Below are 19,262 nucleotides of genomic sequence, written 5' to 3' on the forward strand. Positions count from 1 at the left end.
TGATATATTATAATTTGAAAGTAAAAAGAAAATACAGTTCTGAAGGTATTCTCCACATTCTATACATCTATAGGTAATTTTCTAGCTGTAGCCAGATTTGTTAACATGTTTCTGGGACATTAATTCTTGAAAAGAATCAGCAAGACCTTATTCTTCTCTCCTTGTGACTTCTGTGCTTTGCAGGGTTGTGCAATAGTTTCCATATTCGTTAGGAGAAAAGTGAGGTACAGCATGGTATTCCTGGGAACAGTATTAGAAGAATGAAAATGCATGTTTCTTTGCATTTTTATTCAGAATAATTAAAGTTCAAACACTGCAACTGTTGTATTCCCAATATAAGACTGTCTAGAGTGGGCTGCTCAAAACCTGTTATTGAACAATAAAGAAAACAAGACACATTAGGACATGCACAGCTCAGCTCAATGTGATGCCTTGTGAAGGCTGACCTAGAACAGAGCTAGATGGAGTTAAAGAATAGAGTAGGTATTTATTAGAAAGCCTCAATAGATACACCTTGGGCACTACAAGAGCCCAGCCAGGGCTACACCCAAGGTGAACCCAAAATGGTCACAAAATGGACAACCGGTCACGGGGTCTCACACTTTTATAAATTCTGGTCAATTTACATATTGGAATCAATTGTCCAACTACAGCTTTAGCCCATGAAGTCCCATCCTTCTTGTTTTCTTTCTTCAGTCCATGTTGTTTATGCTCTTGGGCCTGAAATTTGGATCTTTTGTCCTTGGTTCCCAGCTAAAGAAGGAATTGTTTTGTCTACCTACTCTGTGAAGAGAGCTTACCGTCTCCTAATATGAAACTCAGAAGTACACACTAAAGCAGTACAGAATCTGAAAAATATAAATGCTTAAACCTGAGGCCTCAAGTGGAGTTCTTTTACATATTTGCCTCAGTGGGTCACAGTCCAGATTGCAAAGGCAGGACCAAAAGAACTGCAGATCTGTAGGTCACAAGATTTAAAAATACAAGTAGAACTGAAATACAAGTACGTTTTTTAAAATGCAAATAGAATTTGCAAGTGTCCAGACTTTGCCCAGAATTTCTAGGTGGTTTTCATCTGCCAAAAGTGTGAAAATGCAGTGGAACCAGAGTGCAGGTACAAGAGAATGGGCAGCTAAGTGCTCACTCAGAAGCAAGGGCCAGGCTCTGGGGGGCTGCCGTGCCAGGCAGCTCTCTCCAGCACTGCAGCAACCTCCTCCTCAAGCGCCCCACCAGGGCAGCACTGGGGGCTGCGCTCCCCACACCGAGCCCTGCCCTTCCCTTCCTCTGTGTCCTCTCTTCCCCAGTGGCAGATTGTGTCACTTGCAGCAGATGGCTTAAACCCAGCTATGAATGAGAGAGGTTGTTTGCTCATGGATGGATGAAATGAAAAGGGAACCCCAAAACTTTAATTTGCCTTGTCATTTCTTCCTATGCAAACATGTTACCCACCCTTTTCCTTTTGTCCCAAGTGGCTTCCTCCATGAACATTTTAATGACAGTGAAAGCTCTCTCCCAAGAGACCAGAAAATGTGCATTAAGAGATTCATGGAAACAGCATGTGCATATAGGATTTCACTGCCATTGTTCAATTTGCATTGTTCAGAGTATTAATTTCATTACAGATGCTTCACCACAGTTGGGGAAAAAAAACCCCTCTCTCTAAATTAAATTAGCTGATAGCAAAACCAGGTAATGTGGCACAAATGGAATTGCATTTTGCTTACATTCAACCTAATTAACGTTTAGCTCTCAGAAAATTAAGAGGTGTTTCATTCAACACATCACCAATTTAAGGCTTACTTAATAATGGTATTTTGATTTTTTTTATTGAATTCAGGTTTGGATGAATGACAATATGACCAAAACACTTGACAATCACATTTACCTGAGAACTAAAATCAGTCTTAATTTTGGTTTACATTTATTCCTCTATAAAAATATTATTTTAATTAAACAGACATGTCAGTTTGTTGTTGTATAAAATAATTTTTGCAATTGAGACCAAGATAAAAATTGCCTGATGGCAACATTAGAGTTTTCATCATTTCTATACATGCTTATCAAAGTGAGTTGAGATGTGAATACTTACTGTTGAGCAGCACTGCACAGGAGGCACTGCTAGTTTGGATCCCCCATTAGCACCATCAAACCATGTAAAATGAGACAAGTTTCTCAAAGACAGTGTTGGCACTCTCAGAGCAGATTTGGGACTGCAGGCTCTCCCTACACTTTGTCACTCCCTGGGTCTGGGCTGCCTCAGCCCAGCCTGACTCTGTGGAGGGGCCAGCCCCATCCACTGCACCACCTTGCCTACCTATGTCAGTTCCTCTCCAGTGGATTTACCTAAAAGCTGCAGTAATCTGGGAATTGAGCAAAGGATTGATCTTAGATGTGCTGCTCAAGATGGTGTGGATGTGTGACTAAATTAAATGGCTTGAGACTGACATGAAAAGTGATGCTGGGCTGGAGGCACTGGAATGATCCTGCCAATGGAAGGGATGCTGGGAAAGGCATATATCTGTGCTAGTTTGTTGTGACACATGCTATTTATAAATAGGGGGAAAAGAGGGAATGAAAATTATTCTAAGTATTACAATAATTTGTAATAATAATAATTTGTAGTAGTAAATTCTGTTGTGAAACTTCCAGGTTGTGCCTGGTCCTTATTTGCTTGGGTTGCCTGGTCTGCTAAATTGCTAACTAGATCCTTGAACAACGTTTTACTTTGAAATTCTGAACAGTTGCACATAAAGAAACAGCCATCTGATATTGGTGAAAAATCCCAGTGCTTTCATCCAAACAGTGAGTAAAACTGAAGTCACTAACCCAAACAGGAAGCCTTGGAGAATCAGTTCAGTTGAAACTTTCTGAAGGTTTTGTACCAGTTGCTGAGTATCAAATGTTTGGGATGACAATAACCAAGGAACAAGAGACTGAAACATCTCTTTATTTTTTCATTTTGTTTGCATCTGGCAGTGTTAGGGTAGTGTCCATTCCCCTGTGTCCCCTCTTCAGTTACTTACACTCTCCATTCACAACCACATCTGACTGAATAACAAGGAGTAGTTCCTTTAGTACATCCACATGCCTTGGCAAACCAGAGATTTTCTACAACAGGTACAGAGTAATTATTCACAAACTGAAGAAAAAAAACAGCAATCAGAATACCTTTTACAAATTAGAGAATACCCTTGCAAATTGCAATGGACCTCAGTTTATTTGTAATCATAGCCTCATTTTATTGGATCAGCTTTAATTTGTTAACATAGTTACATCAGCTGTACCTGACAAAACTTCAGTAGAATTAAATACTAATCCTCAAATCATTAAAACCAGATGCCATGCAGAAGGACAAGAATGGAAGTGACCCATGAGACAATCCCAACATAAGATTTTTGGAGGAATGTATCAGTTGATATTAATAGTGAGAAGTAATAGTGGCTAAGACCACCTCAAGTGCAGCTTTCTAAGTAAATGATTTCTGTTTCCCAACTCAAATGGAAAACAAAAGTCAGAGCAAAAATCAATTTAAATCTAACAAAACCATGGATTGTACAGGAAATAGAACATTTTGGTTTTGAGTATTTTAAATGTTTCTGAATTAGATACATTTTGTAATGCAATGTCCTGTCAAAAAAAAAAATTAGGCAAATTGTTTTTCACTTTCATTTTCAGTCTTTTTTTTAGCTGAAAAGATGTAAGGAAACATCCACTGTATTGTGCTTGCTTATAAAGTGTTCTGATGAAATCCAAATGTTAATAACTATTTTCTGGAGATGATTTTTATTACTGCAAGAGCTCTATTTAGCTTTTTCACAAAGATTCTTTTATAAGGTCAGCCAGTCTCTTGAAGGCCTGCAATGAAAAATATGGTTCACATTTTTATTTCAGCATTACATGAACAGGGAACACGTCAAACCTGTAAAGCTACTAAAAGTGCCCTAACTGTATAGAATCAATATTTTATAATGCAAAGTTCTGCTGATATTCTTTCTTTTCCTTTTATAAAATCATGTATGGCATTTGACTGCAAAAAGCTTCCGATTCTCTGATAGAAAATAAAAGGCAGAGATTTCTGAAACAGAAATATGCATATATTGATGTTCAAAGGTTATGTGGAGCTCAGATATAACTTCTAACAAACTAGTGATCCCTGAAAGGGTATCTCTTTTAACTTAGTATTAGTTAGACTTTTGGAGTCCCTTAGCCCAGGGACTCCAAAAGTGGAAAAAAAGGAAGAACAGTTGAGTGGGGAAGCATATAAAAATACAGCTCGACTGTCAATAGTATGGTTATGAATTACTTTAACAAAGAAAAAGGAAAAAAGAGAAGAAATACAGAAGAACTAAATTGGCAATAGAAGTACTTATCTGTTACAAGCCTTTGCAACTGCATGAAAGTACAACTACAAATACTGAACTGTTTCAAGCACCCCAATCAGTATTAAGTCTGCACAAATAAATGTCTCCTATCTTTTCTCCCACTGATTTTATAGATAGAGCCAAATAATATCAAAAATGCTCCTAACACACATAAAAGATTAGTTCCTGATAATAGTATCAAGAATAATAATAAAGAAATAAAAAATAAACAACAGAAATAAAATAATAAATAATAAAATTATGCTTGTATGTAACTTGTATGAAAGGAAAACAATAGTCTTTCTTACAAAGAATTGCCAACACACACACAAAAAAAGAACACAGGTAATTCAATTTCAGAATCTTGGGAATCCAAAGTCTCAAAGATACATGATGCCTGCTAATGCATAAGCAAATACTCTGGCTTCAGTAAAGCATTTCTAAATAATGTCTGGGAGGTTTAAGTGTGAGACACTGTATGTATAAGATACACAGAGAAATTCTTAATGGTCCTCAGAATTTGGTATCTTGCAGATCATTTGGATGAGTATCTTGCTTAAGGAACAGTTAATACTGCTGTGAAAGTACTGCTTAATCACCTACAGACTAAAACCTCTAACATTCAAGAAAAAATATAAGGAGAAGGATGTAAAAAATAAAGGAGCATTACTGTGTGAGAAATTGTCTTGATAAGAATGTAAAAAAAAAATCTCACCAGATCCATCTGGGCAGGAGAAGGCAGAGAGAAGGAGGCTCTGACATAAGAACTAGGCTCTGAACTATCAATATTGAATGCTCCTCCAGGAACCAGTAATACCTATGAAAAAGTGATTAACCACACAGTTATTACCACTTCTACATTTTTAAAACACTATGTTAAATTAAATTTGAGAAAGCTCAGTGCTTACACACTTGTAAGTGTGAGCATGGTGTAATATATTCCTTTTTTCAAAATGAGGAGACAAAAATATGCCACCTGTAACCAGACTTTTCATAATAAAACCAAGGAGTCTTTGGTTTTGGTTACCAGGTCTTGTTCATATCATCACAATGCTTAGAGGCACCTGGGGTGTAGCTTACTCAGTGCTGGATCTTATAAATTGGAGAAATAAACCCAAACTTAATTTCTCTCATTAAAAAAAATTAGTCAACAGCCATCATACATTTAGGTATATATATTAATATTATATATATGTCATATATAATGACATTGTACCATATATTATATTGGTTTCAATTTAAGTAAACTGATAAAATATCAACATCTGAATGGAGTCATGAAAATATTTTGTTAGTCAATAACTATGCCACAGTGCCTGACTTGCAGACTTAATGATGGTGCACAGCAAGTCCCCCTGCTTTTTTATGTGTGCACATATGGATAGATACAGATATTTTATCCCTCCCTTTTTCGTTTTAAGATCACAAGTCATTAAATCACGTCATACTTCTTTCTTCAAAGCCTTTTCCATTATCAGCTGCTGTGTATCAGAAATACCCTTAATTTTGATCCATAAGAACATGCCAGCAGCAGGAGGGTACCATTCTGCCAAGTCTGGAGAAAGAGAGAGAGAGAAAACGGAATCAAGGAAGAAACTTTTGCCCCACTTCTAATGGATACATCATAGATTCAGTGATGTTTTAGATTTGCTGATACAAACATTATTATCACTATTGCTATAGTGATTTTTTGTATCTTCTTTTAAATTAAGGTCTCTATTTCAGAGATTTTTTTAAAGACAGATATTTTAAAAATTGAAAGTATAGGAACATAATGAAGTGAAATACAGGCTCTTTGTAAAATTGCTTTAAATAGTAATGTGGTGAGATTTTTTTCATCACCATCTATCTTCCTGTCCTACCAGAAAGCACAAAAATGCAGCAATAGAGTATTTGTGCTAAGCTTAATATTTAATGCAATTGATTTGCTTATAGTGCTTCTCTGTCACTTCAGTCAAGGGATGAACTTAAGTGATTTATCTTGAGCACAAAGATGATAAATAGCTAGCAAAAAAATTTAAGTGATTATCTGTATTGCACTCTGACCTTTTAACCACTTGTCAGCAGCAGTGAGCATTGCATCCCGTTGGATCCTGTAGAAGTCCACCACTCTGAAAGCAAATTATCAATTCAAAGTCATGAACTCATATCCTTTCAGAGTCTGTTTCTGGAGGCAGAAACAAAGCTTTCCTACTTGAAGAACTCAAGTGCACATTTAATAGAAATGTAAGCATATCCTAGGTGGGCACAACACATTATACTGTGTGTATAAAACTTAGTATACGTATCCGAGAAGTCTTTACTGCTTCACTGCACCTCCAACAGAGCACTGAACAACCAGACAGAGGAAGTCCCTGTGTGGCTGTTTCCTCAGCTTTACACATATCACAGAAACCTTTTATATGTTACATCCAATCTGTCTATTATAGCAGTGGATATAAGTCCTGTTAACAGTATTTACTGCACAAAGCACACACAGTGAAGAAAATTAGGGACTTCAACATATGCAAAAGCACAGACTTAACATTTGTGCATTTGGGTTGAATTTGTGTAACGGGTACTCATGGAAATGACATTTAACAAGGTAAAAAGCAAATCATATGATAAACCTGTCACAGCTATTTGACAGCTTCCCCTTTCTAAGCTTTTGGACATATCTCCTTCATACTTTAAGTAAAAATTTCAAATAATGTAATCTCTTATTGGGAAAAAATGACCCTAACCCAAGTTTTACCATGGACAAGTCACAAGCAGTGGCTTTTGTTGACATAAAATGACACAGCTGTGCAATAGAAGACACAAAAGAAATGCCTGATACTGAGTTCATAATTCAAATGCAAATGTGTTCCCATGTCTTGAGAAAACATCCTTAGTAATTTGCATAATTTACATAATTTTACATTTGTATTTTTAAAAATATTTTCTGAACCAATAGTTTTGATTTATGGATGTATTTTATTACATCTGATACACAAATACCAATACCTCCAGAGGCTTAAACAGTTTTGGGGCTCAGTGTATCTATTGCTACATCCTATATTAGAGAGTAAATCTCCTTTGTGCAGCTTTTACCAAAATTGCAAATCCTGTTACCATTTTAATTACGTGTTGAAAGCATAACAATTACTAAGATGAAACTTCCCCAAAAATGTAGCTGCTCCAAAAAAACCCAATCTTCTACTCCAAAGCCTGATCTAACACCTCACCCTTGTACAAGTGAAATCAGCTGGAAGAGATTGCAGTCAGCCGTAAGGCTTCATCAGTAAGGTTATAAAGCACTGCAGCTGCCCCACTGCAGCCCTGTTTTCATTTGTTTAAGTGCAAGAACAGCCTTCAAGCTTGATCAAGGCTGCCTTTTGACCTACAACAAAGAGGTAAGTGAAGAGATGCATTTGGGATTTATTTTTTGGGAACTACTGAAAGTTGAGCTAAAGTGTGGTCCAAGTTCCTCTGTGAGATTTCTCTTTATGTTCCTAAATCTTAAAACAAAGCAATGCTAAGGCTGATGTGTCTAGTTTGGGTTTTTTTTTTCCAAATACTGCTGTTAACAGTATGAACATCAAGGGGACACAAGTGCCTGTTACAGTGAGATATAAGAACTTCTTGCATGTTTTTCTCATGTTGCTGTTACAGGCCTTTGCAGAGTGTAGTACACTCCTACTGAAGTGAGAAACTTGTGGCTCTAATGATATCCAAGTAGAGCATATAAAATGAGGCACTGACTGTCAAGAGAAACTATGCTCCTCCTGCATAATAAATGAAAACTAAATGTGTGTCAGTCAGTATGTAAGAAATGTCTTGTGAGTTAGATGGTAGCCCAGTGCTCTCTAACAGTGAGAGGCAATGTTTAGTGTGTGTAGATGAACTTCACTGTTTTTCCATCAGTATCCCCAATCAGGAGATCAAGGATGGCAAGAGTGTAAATTCCTGCTAACATAGTGAAATCCCTATATAAAGGCTATGCTGATTCTTTCACAATAGATCCTGTGCTCAGAGATCTCAGCTTTTGCTATAGTCCCTAACACTTTAGCAGGGATCAAAACTTTTTTCACTGGCTTGATGCTTCCAGGATCCTCTCAAGTTCCCTTCAGGTAGGAGCTGCATGATGTTTGTGCCACTGGACTGGTGGATTGTCTGCCTGGAGCAGGAGGCGACATGCCCTGACCTGCCTGTCTGCAACCTCACACTGTGTCTCTTCAGGGCTCTTGTGTGAACCCAGTAGTCTTGGTCATCTGTCTTGCCTACTTGGCCTAATACTGGAGCATCTCCTCTGACTTGTTTGCTACAAAGAATGTTTGTTGTAGGCAACAAGTAGCAGAATGACAGATGATGAGATTCAGCATAGGAGATAACCCTACCTGTCTATATGCTCCAAGAAACCCTTTTGTCCCCATTGCTGAAGGAGCTGTGATATCATAATCTAAAGAAATAAAACACATCATCAATACCATGTTTTAAACAGGACTGTTCCACAATCATCAAAAGATCCATGGCCAGATGCACTATTCAACATTCCCCAGACATGAAATTGCATGCGGTGTCTCTGGGAGCCCTTATAAACAGATGTGCGAAGGTTATTATTGTCCATGTTACTGGTGTCTCCAAGGATCATGGCATTGATATCTGGAAGCTGGGGTGGGGGAGGGAAAAATGGATGAAGAGCTAAATATGGTACATGGGGAGAAAGAGGAAGGCAATGTATATTGCTTTACCTTCCTATCCACATCGGCCTCTCTGCTTTAGCAGTGATGAACTAATGGAGCTGGAAGATGGAAGCCGTATTTAGATGTGTTCACTGTCTCCTTTCCTTATTACTAACCATAAAGGGGCTGTACTTGTCAGCTTGCTTTGAAGCGTCTTTGTGGGCTGCCAGTATTGTTTTAATTGAAAAGTAGAATAAAAAATAATAAATGAGTGTTTCTCCCATACTGCACTTTACATTAAGGTTTTTCAAAAGAACCTACCAGGAAGAGATAAAGTATTTCAAAACTTGATTTTTGAAATCTGAGGGTTAAGGGATATCAGCTGAACTATTCATTCACTGAGACAACCCTCTAGCTCTGGTTCTTTGATGGTCTCTCTTCCTTTGGCAGAATTGACAATGGATGTGCATAAACAAAACTGTATGAAAGTACAAAGCTGTTTGCTTGCAGTTTCTTATAACTTGGGATATGTTGTCATCTCTAAATACAGTTCATTTGGTGGCTTGGTACTTGCCTGTGTGAAAGTACTGGTGTGCATTGTTGACACCTGAATGTGAAGAACAACTCTGTCAATGAGAGGCTTGGGACCCGTCAGAAAACCAATTCTTAAACTGGAAACCAAACAAACAAAAAGTTACCACAGAAATGCAATGTGCTAATACTTTGTCTGGGTTATATGTGGGAAAACATGCAACAATTTCATTGATAGTGTAAGGATCTCTTATGCATTCAAATTTATCTATATCTTAATATTGCCCTCAGGTTATACAATTTAGAAGCCAAGTATCAAAGTAATGAAATAAAAACATTTAAGAGGTTTTAATTCTTATAGTAGCTGCTTAGTTATGAGGCTTCAGGACAAAATCTATGTTTAGAAGCTATCTTCTGCAACCATAAGATGAATCAAAGGGAAGGAAAGACAAGTTTTCCCATAATAAAAGATCCTGAATGCTCAGGCTTTATGAAAAACAGGTAAGTGGCAAATGGCTTTACTCTTTCACTCCCTTTCGGTACTGCAGAAGGAATACAGATTGATAAACTAGATGGTTCCTTATGCTTCAATTCTTATTACCTATCTTTACAGATTGGTGAAGTTTTTATTTGAAGAAAAATGGAAACCATAAACTCATATATGTCTTTGGAAAAGATAATACTGTGTCATGCCATTTTGTGGTGTGAATTGTGAAAATGCAATTACACTTAGTGTTATGTTGTCTCCTCACTTTCTCTAGGATGGGTTATAATCCACTATCTGCCAATGCAGACTTCACATTAATTTTTTTATATCTATTAGGTTAACAGACAAAAGCAAGCTAAAAATCAAATACATTGACTTTTGTGAAATGGAAAACAGCCAAGTTGGTTCTTTTTCTGGCAGGTGGAAACAATCTGAAAGAACTGGAAGGCTAGATATGAGTACAACCCTATGAACAGTTTGTGAAGAATTATAGTTTTTCTGTGTTACAAGTTCAGGGAGCTTGCAGGAATACTAAGCTATAGATAAAAAGGGAAATGGAAAAAAGGAGAAAAGCTCCTAAGAGTTCCAGGAACAGAGCTGGAATCCAGCATCTGTCTTTCTGCCTAGATTGTGCCTACAAGAATGGGCTGCCTGGGGGGAGAGGCTTAGCTATCTGCTTCAGAAGAGAAACAGAACCTGGAGTAAAATGACTGCCAAGAGATGACATGAAAAGTGAGAAGAGTGCGAAAAGCCATTGATTCTGAGGTTCATTTCAGAAGTGGCTAGTTAGTAAATGACAAAACACTATGGCATGTCTCATCACTTCATATGAAGTCTTGCATCTTAAGTGAATAGGCAATGCTAAGTGGTCTGCAGCTGGCCTTACCCAGATGAGAGAATTTTAGAGAAAGAGTCGGTCCTGATAACTCGGCCATCCACATCCATTGAGAGGAAAGTTGGAGCCCATGGCTTGGAATAAAGAATAAAAAACAAAATTCAAGGATTTTTCCTAGTAAGGATTATAATGGAATTATTTTCTTTACTAGGAAGACACAATTTCTCAAATGTGTGTTCCAAGGAAAACATTTCAGTAACCTCCTGACAAGTGATTGCTAAGCCTAGCTTTCTGAGATGTGATTATAGTATTCTGTGAACATCTTGAAGAAATCAGCTTTGTTATTTTTTGATGATTGCTTAGCCCACTGTTATGCACACAAGTGTTCAGTTTAAGAATTGGTATGATGCCATAAGAAGGAGAGAGAAATAATGATTTTTCTGCCAAGATTTCTTGTGGAGTAAAGATGTATTGCAATTTCTAAAATGGAGCCTTGTAACATTTTGCTTTGCTATATTAAAAAGTGAAATCAGAAGATAGGACCAAATTGTGAAGATCTGAGTCCAGCATACCTTTTCCTTATCATGAATTCTGTTTTTACACCTTCTCCCCTACATTTTCTTACAAAGCTTTACAATACTATTCAATAAGTGTGGCAGGTTTATTGCCTCCTTCCATAAAAACATATTTCAAAAGAGAAAATGCTGACCTTTATCTTCTACCAATGTTTTGGTGCACTGTAAGACCCATTTTGATTTCTGAAGTTAGGTGCTTTTAAAGACTGAGTAACTGTAGATTCACATATGAAATTTACAGCAAATTTACATGAAGGGAAGCTGCCTATCCAGTACCATTACATGTGGTACCTGGGAGAACTCCCAGATTCTCCAAAAGGCAAAGGGATATAGTAGGTGTAGAGTATGCAGTCTTCTGCTGAATGAAAGAAGAGACAGGGAGAAAGGAACATTAAGAGGCTGAAATTTTCAAAGTGCTGCTTCAGTGACGTACTTGCTTTGCTCTGAACGCAAAGTCTTTGTAATTTTCTGATGACTGAAAAATTCTATCCTGTATGAGGCTTGAGAAATTTGAACCACTAATTCCCAGGATATAAAATACCGCAAAGGGGAAAATTACTGAAAGGAGCACAGACCGTCAGGCCTACAACTGCCTTGGTAGGACATGAAGAAGAGGCATGCAGGAAGGTTCAGGGCTCAAACCTTAGTTCTCTTGTGAAACCTTAGTTTCTCCCCAGAAAATAAGGTGTTATAAGGATTATGAAAGAAAAATTACCTTTTCAAACTGAAGAAAGTAGTAAGGATCATCTTCTATTATGAGAAAATCATATTTTCTTGCAAGCTAAATAAGTTAATAAAAAGTAACAAAAGAAATAAGAGTTAAAGACGCTGCAAATTCAGTCAGGTGGATTTTTTTTTTTAACCAGCATCATATTATGATTCTATTGATTGGCCATTCATTATCTAGAAGCCCCCATGATAAGAAGCCTTCAACTGCCCAATTTAGATATCAAAAAATTTTAAGAGTAATCATGGTACCTATAGTACACAGACCCTAGTATGCAACTGAAGCTCTGTTCCTCGTGGCATTCAAACCGTGCAGGCAGTAAGTCCCGTTGGAAGCCCATGGCCAAGGTACCAGCTGCCAGTGGGCTACCATTGAAAAACAATTTACCTAGAAGAGCTGCTGTGGAAGAGATTCTGCTACAAGCAAGTTCTAGGAGGAATGTTTACTGGACCAATAATGGGCCTAAATAGCAAACATAGGATATCTTCAACTGAAAGAAGGCAGATATTTATCTATTTCCACCTACAAGGCTCACAAGACCACAGCTCCATACCTGATAAATCTCCTTTTTGCGCTCTGTGGTCAGTGAGTTGCCAGTTGGGTTGCATCCATTTGGAATAGTGTACAGGAATTTGGGGAGGTGATTGCTACAATTTTTTACATCCTCTGGGCTCCAAGCAGACAGAATTTCTTTTAAAGCTTTTGGAATAATGCCATGTTGGTCACTAGGAATATTAATTATATTACAACCCAAGGGTCTCAGCTGTTGATAGAAAGAACAAAACTGTCATAATTGTGTAATTCAAAGGCCTTCCTTTTGTCATTGTCACCATAACATTTCATAAATACAAAGTCTTTCTTTTTGATTTTATAGATATCTCAAGCTCCATTTGCTCATGAGTCAAATAAAAGTTTGCCTGAATTTGCTGTAAGGCTTGTCAAACTTACCACATTACTCTTTATTTGTTCTACTAAGCTAACTCAGAGGAAATGGGTAACTCCTATGTTCAATTGCTGCTCTTCTCTAGGAAATCAGATTTGGTTTTTGAAGTGGAAAGGGAGTTTGTGAGTCTGAACTGTTCTCTCATGACTTCTCATGCTCTCACCACAGACGGTTAAGGTCACAGCACCTTTGTTTCCTACTGACAATATATACTCTACTTAGGTGGAAATGTCAGAGTTTTAAGCTACTCTTCCCTGACAAAGGGCAAGGAATCTGTTCTCTCAATAGATAAATTCAGCAATAAAAAGGAGAATGAAATGATGCTACTGCAGTGACATGTTGACAGCAGCATGAAAAAATATAGGTAAAATACCAATGAAAAAGCTTGCTGTCCCTCCTCTGTGGAATTTCAATTTGTACCATGTAGTGCTCTGCATTTTTAAGTAAAACTGCAAACTGCTGCATTGTCAAAATACATTCCTAAAAGAGTACAGCTGATTAGACTATATATTCAAATATAGGACAGTAAGCAATAACAATTTATTTTGATGCAAGGGGGGACAACTGAATATTCTAGCCCTTCTTGCAACTCTTATGCATTTTGAGGCATTTAATTTTATACTGATTAAACTATTTTTCAGAAGTAAACTTTGCTGCTTTTCTACAGTTCTCACTAATTCATATCTTTGTACTCATATATGGTTGCTTCAGGCCTATTCCAATATTACACTTTTTTTATATTACACTTTTTTTAAATTGTATACTCTGATCATTAAATACTTCAGATAAACATGCTAACACACCCACTTGTTATAAATTTAATTCAACTAAACTAGGTCCTGATGACTTTCTTTCCAGTCCCATATGTGATCTTAGCCCTGGAATGAACTAGTGTTTGGAAGAGGAATTTCAAATAGCTTTCACAGAACTTTTAGTAGGAAACCTTCTATGAATTAATATTTATGAACTGAACTGGTCAGACACTAAAATCTTGAGTCTTAGATATGTTTTTATGGCAAATACAGACATATGTAGTGTGTAGTGCTTATAAGACTGCAGATCAGGCATTAAACTGCTGTTTAGTTCAAATGTAACATTGACAATGTTTTGTAGCTAAGGAATACTTACAGCTGCTAGTGTCCCCGAGTATGTGGGTGCATCCAAAAGGATGTTGTCTCCAGGATTAATGAGCATTTCAAACACCTGCAAAAGAAAATATTCTGTTTTAAAGATTGTTCAGTTCTTATACATGTGCTTTGTACTTTTGACTTTTAGTGGGACTAAAAACCCTGATTAGATACTAGTAATTCCCTAACCATATCAATATCTTGTCTGTGACAAAGACAATGAATGGATGAAAAATCTGCTTTAGAGCCAAATTAAGATAGGTTACCAACTTGACATGGAAAGACAGTGCTCTGAAGCACGCTTTCTACTGTATAAGTTATAGAAAGAAACAACTAAACAGCAGTGAGAGTGGACTGGAAAGGGTAATTATTTCAGGAAGTAAAAACCCCAAAAAATCAGGAAGTAAAAATGAGAAGAAGCATATTAAAATAGAATTATGGTAAAGCCTCTATGCACTTATTATTGCACTACTTGAGTAACATGATATGTTACCTTATTGCATGTTTTCTACACAGGCTCTTTGGTCACCTGAACTTTCATGCAGTCCTGACAGTCTAGAATGCCAGTCCAATTTTATTGCATTTCCCTCATCTTGTACATAAACCTAGAGTAATTCATATCTATGGAGAAAGAGTACATGAAACAGTACCCTGCATATAGTTATAGAGAGCACTTAATGCTGAATATAGCCAAAGTGATGGAAGAATAAACCTCTCTCTGAATGAAATGCTTCTAACATATGAATCTTTTGGTCTTACTTTACACAAGCCTTCCTGGCTGCCAGTTGTGACACACACTTCCATCTGTCCTTGCTCAGGACTGTAATTGGCTGTGGGGGGATCATGTAAGTTCCGCTGGAAATCTTTTAGCCAAGACAACAGCTCTGGAATCCTGAAATGTGAATAAGAAGGCATATCTCAGACCTTATATAGGCCAAAGCTAGCCTGTTCCTCTAAATCCCTGCCAAATCTAGCATGCAGTCCTGAGTTTGATTTCAGCTGTCACACAGATACACTTAAATGCAATTGCTATGACTGTTTTATCAAATTAAGAAAATGAGAGGGGCACCTGTGGTCCATACACCAAATTATCATAGTAAAATCTGGGCAGAAATTATTGCCAAGGATGAAACAGGGCAGAGGTTGAACAATATCCCCTCCTAGAAATGACCATTCTGTACTCAAATCTGGCAGTGTGACAAAGTTCTTAATGCTGCTTGTAACCTGCTGCAGATTACAAGGATTTCTAAAACGTGTTTTCCAGAAAAGGTCATAAGATCTTGTAGGATATTCACAAATGGCAGGTTCATTTAAATATTAAGGAAAGTTTTAACTGATGCCCCATGTATCTCTGTAGGTACCCCAGTCTTTTTGCAAACCTGTCCTCACCTGACTCAGTGCTGTCTGTTGGGAAGTTTACATAAGCACTAAAGCAATATAATGATATACAATATAATGATATGCAATTTTTGTACCAAAAATGACAATTCTATAAATACCTCCACTCAACTACCACAAGTTCTACACACTGACTTTAGTATATGGTGCCAAATGAAAATAAATACTCCAAAATATAGAAACTGTAATGCAGTATCTTTTAAATAAATTCTGATTTGGGTGTCTGGATTCTCAAATACTAATAGCTAGGAAATGCTCTGGATTGAGAAATACTAGGATTAGGGTTTTAAGTGATTGAAGTGATTTTTTTTTTTTCCTTTTTACATAACTCATTGCAAATTTTTCCACTGGAACTCAAATGTAAATATTGAGGCAAATAAAAAAAAAAAACAACCTTGAGTTTTGGGAAGAACCTATTTTTTGACACAAAGGGCTTTATGAACAGGTTTTAAAAACATAGGTGACTTAATGCAATCATAAAGGATATTATGATCCTTAGCTTCTGGTATCTTGAAGTGCAAGCAGCTGTGACAGATACCCTGCTGAGGCTGAGTACTGGAGAGCTCTCTTCATCAGATCTTCCCCAATCTCAATAGGTGTTCCATGTCCAATGTCAACTGTTGCCCTCTTAAATGGAAAGACATTAGGATTTGGTGCCCCTCCAGCCAGAGAGATAAGAGATGGAGGAGACTTCTGCATCAATTCAGCTAGAGTAAAAGGAAAACACCTTGGTTACAATTTGATTATTACAATGGTGAGCATATCCTTTAATCTATTTTCTGGGCCAATATTTAATAATGGCCCAGAAAACTACTTCTATTTTCCAGTTTACTTGTTTAGCTATCATGAATTCAAAAGGATAACTCTTCTTAAAGTCAGCTTTCTGCTTGGATTAAATAGGTGTTTGGGGGCCCCAGGAGGGAGATACTGCTAGGACAGACTAAAACAAAAAATCATTTTAAGTTAAAAAAGCTATTTGTAATTTATTTTGAAGCAATCTGGACAGCTCTGTTACAAAAACTGTCATGACTGATGTCTTCTGAGCTTCAAGAATTTAAAATCTAAATGATCTTCTGTTTAGACTGACTTGAATTGAATGGTTTTGTTTTTTGTTCTGTTTTTCATTCAGTCTCACTTCAGCTGATCTGGCAGCTATACTGACAGATGATTTTAGCTTTTCTATAAGGGAATGGAAATGTTTCTAGCAGCCCAGTTTTAGTGGCAGAGGCACTGTGTAAGTAATTTGCTGTGAAGAAAATCTTAATTTCTGCTTTTAAGTCACAGTTTCACAATCATTCAGATCCAATCTATGCAGTGCAGACCAGCAAGGGCACTTGATTGCATTAAATCTAAGAACTCCCAATATGGCATTCATGCTGGCTTGACAGTTTTACATCAGATATGAGAGGACAGATGACACCAGATCTGGCTTAAAAGTGGCCTGTTACAGAGTTTATTTCCCAGAACTTATTAGCAGACTTGAACATGGGGAGTTAATTCTTATCAGTTATTTCACCAATTTGTGTTATGCCTGTGACTTTTGGCCTGGTAAAGAGAGATTTACTTTGTCATCAAAACTGAAGGCTCAATATGTCTATCTACAGGAACTGTGCTGCTTAATACTTCTGTTTTGATGCATATTAACATATCACTTAAGAAAGAGGCTGCCTAGAGTGAATTACATGACTCTTCTGTACCTGTGTGAAGCATTTTAAGCAGAACAGCAAATGCCAGCCCCTTACCAAGAGGGGAAATTGACCCCTGAAGGCTTAACTAGTGATGTATGTCTCATGCTTGGATTCTGTCAGGTCTCTGTGGGTTTCAGCTGAGTAAACAAGCAGGCAGTTAAGCTCTTCCATCTGTCACATGGAAGACAATGTAATGTTGTAGCCTAAAGATAGATTAATATGGAAAAGGGAAGTGTAGTAATACTGAGTGGGTGGGGGTGCTGAGGCATTTACGGACATGAACAGGATACAGGAAAATGAAGTGGAAAGAAACCTGGAGGGACTGAATTTCAAGTCACTAGCAGTTGCTTGTTCCTGGACACACAACATAAACTCAGTTGCAAACTGTGCCAAAAGCCTGTGTTCAGAAACAGTAGCAGAGACTTTTCAGACACTTGTAAAAGTGATAATTCTAATTCATCTGTCTGGATGGGTTTCTGAAATAGTTCAAGGCTATTCACCTTCTTTTTCTTTATACCTGCTTGGCATCTCTGCTTGACAAAAACTGCTTGGTTAGCTTACAGCATGGTTTTCTTTCAAACCTTTTAAAATCTTAAGCGATGATACCCCAGCACGGACCAGAACATAGAATGGTACTGTCAGAGAAACTGGGAAGAAGGGACAGGTACTCACTCAGCAGTCTTATTGGAGATGCTTTTCTTGCTGCACTCACAGTGGTGATGAACCTAGAGTAATTCATATCTATGGAGAAAGAATAATTAGTTGGACATGAAGCTAGAAAAGGGAATAAGGACTGCAGTGTGGTTTTAGTATGTGCATCTCCCACAAATAATGCTTTTGATCTGGGTAATTTGTGGTATGGCAGTGAGCAGGAAAAATCCCCTTTCCCCTCCCTTTACTGTCAGCTCTGGAGTTTTAATGGCAAATTACAAATCTGAAGATTTGATGGATCTTAAACAACCACCAGCTCTTTTTTAGTTAATGAGAACCCGGCTTTATTTAGCTCTATTAAGCACTGCATTTGAAGTGCTTTTAGGATTGCAAGCCATCATTATAAGTCACAACACTTGTCAAGTTAGAGGTGGGGGTTTTTTTGGAAAGGATAATTAAGAACTTTTGAACATGTCTTTCAAATGCATCTGATGAGTGTTTTCCTCCTTTTCCCTGGCGCCCACAGAGTTCACTATCTAGTGAACTACAGTCCGGCAGGAAGCCCGAAGGCCTGGAAAGGCCACAAGAAGGCATCTCCTTTGAAGGGACAGCAGGCAGAGAAATGAAATGGAAGGGCAAAGAGCAGCCACAGCAACACGCATGTGCCGCCAGTTACCAGAAGCGACCTACCGAGCAAGGCCGCTTTGAACAAACACGTCTCGTGTTTCCCAAAACCACTTCCCTGACTCCGCTCCCCCCGCAGCCCGGCACAGGCGCGGTGCTGCCCGTGCACAAGGGCGGGCTGGGGCTGTGCTTTAAGGGACAGCTGAGCGCCGCTTCGCCGCCCTCCAGAGGCCATCCCGAGACACCCCCTGCTGCCCACCCACCCCCCGCTCCGCCGGAGGGGCCACCGAGCCCCCGGGGCCATCCCGAGCTCACGGCCAGTGCCGTCCTGCTGTGCGGAGGGTTCGGCGGCGGCCGCAGGCACCTACCGGCAGAAGGCACGGGGCACCGGCGGCCCCGCTGTGGGCATGGGCCGGGTTAGCCCCGCTGTGGGCGTGTGCCGGGCGGGCCCCGCTGTGGGCGTGTGCTGGGTTGGCCCCGCTGTGGGCATGGGCCGGGTTAGCCCCCCTGTGGGCATGGGCCATGTGCCGGGCCGGCCGCGCTGCGGAGCGCTGAGCGGACACGGGGCCCTGGCCGGCGCTGCAGCGATTGGCGGCGCGGGCCCGAAAGCGGTCGGTCCTGTACGGGTCCGGGCGAAAGCCCTAAAACCAGCGGCTTCCTCAGCGGCTCTTG

The 19,262-nt window shown here is 38.6% G+C and overlaps 1 protein-coding gene across 2 annotated transcripts; it reads right to left on the reverse strand.

Moving 5' to 3' along the window:
• Positions 1 to 2,931: 2,931 nt before the first annotated feature.
• On the reverse strand, positions 2,932 to 19,059 carry AADAT (aminoadipate aminotransferase). 2 transcript variants are annotated; one of them, XM_066549055.1, is made up of 14 exons: positions 18,959 to 19,059; positions 17,988 to 18,056; positions 16,166 to 16,334; positions 14,989 to 15,121; positions 14,231 to 14,305; positions 12,713 to 12,922; positions 12,148 to 12,213; positions 10,909 to 10,991; positions 9,579 to 9,675; positions 8,720 to 8,781; positions 6,408 to 6,472; positions 5,810 to 5,916; positions 5,077 to 5,178; positions 2,932 to 3,855 (listed from the first exon to the last, which is right to left on the reverse strand). In XM_066549055.1, the coding sequence occupies exons 2-14, from the start codon at positions 18,052 to 18,054 to the stop codon at positions 3,814 to 3,816; spliced, it is 1,278 nt and encodes a 425-aa protein (XP_066405152.1). In that variant the 5' UTR covers positions 18,055 to 18,056; positions 18,959 to 19,059; the 3' UTR covers positions 2,932 to 3,813. The 2 variants fall into 2 exon arrangements, with proteins under 2 accessions (XP_066405152.1, XP_066405153.1); XM_066549056.1 differs by lacking the exon at positions 10,909 to 10,991 and having other exon boundaries at positions 9,579 to 9,611.
• Between the last annotated feature and the right edge of the window lie 203 nt (positions 19,060 to 19,262).

Source organism: Molothrus aeneus, chromosome 4, assembly GCF_037042795.1.
Source record: "Molothrus aeneus isolate 106 chromosome 4, BPBGC_Maene_1.0, whole genome shotgun sequence".
NCBI classification, from domain to species: domain Eukaryota; kingdom Metazoa; phylum Chordata; class Aves; order Passeriformes; family Icteridae; genus Molothrus; species Molothrus aeneus.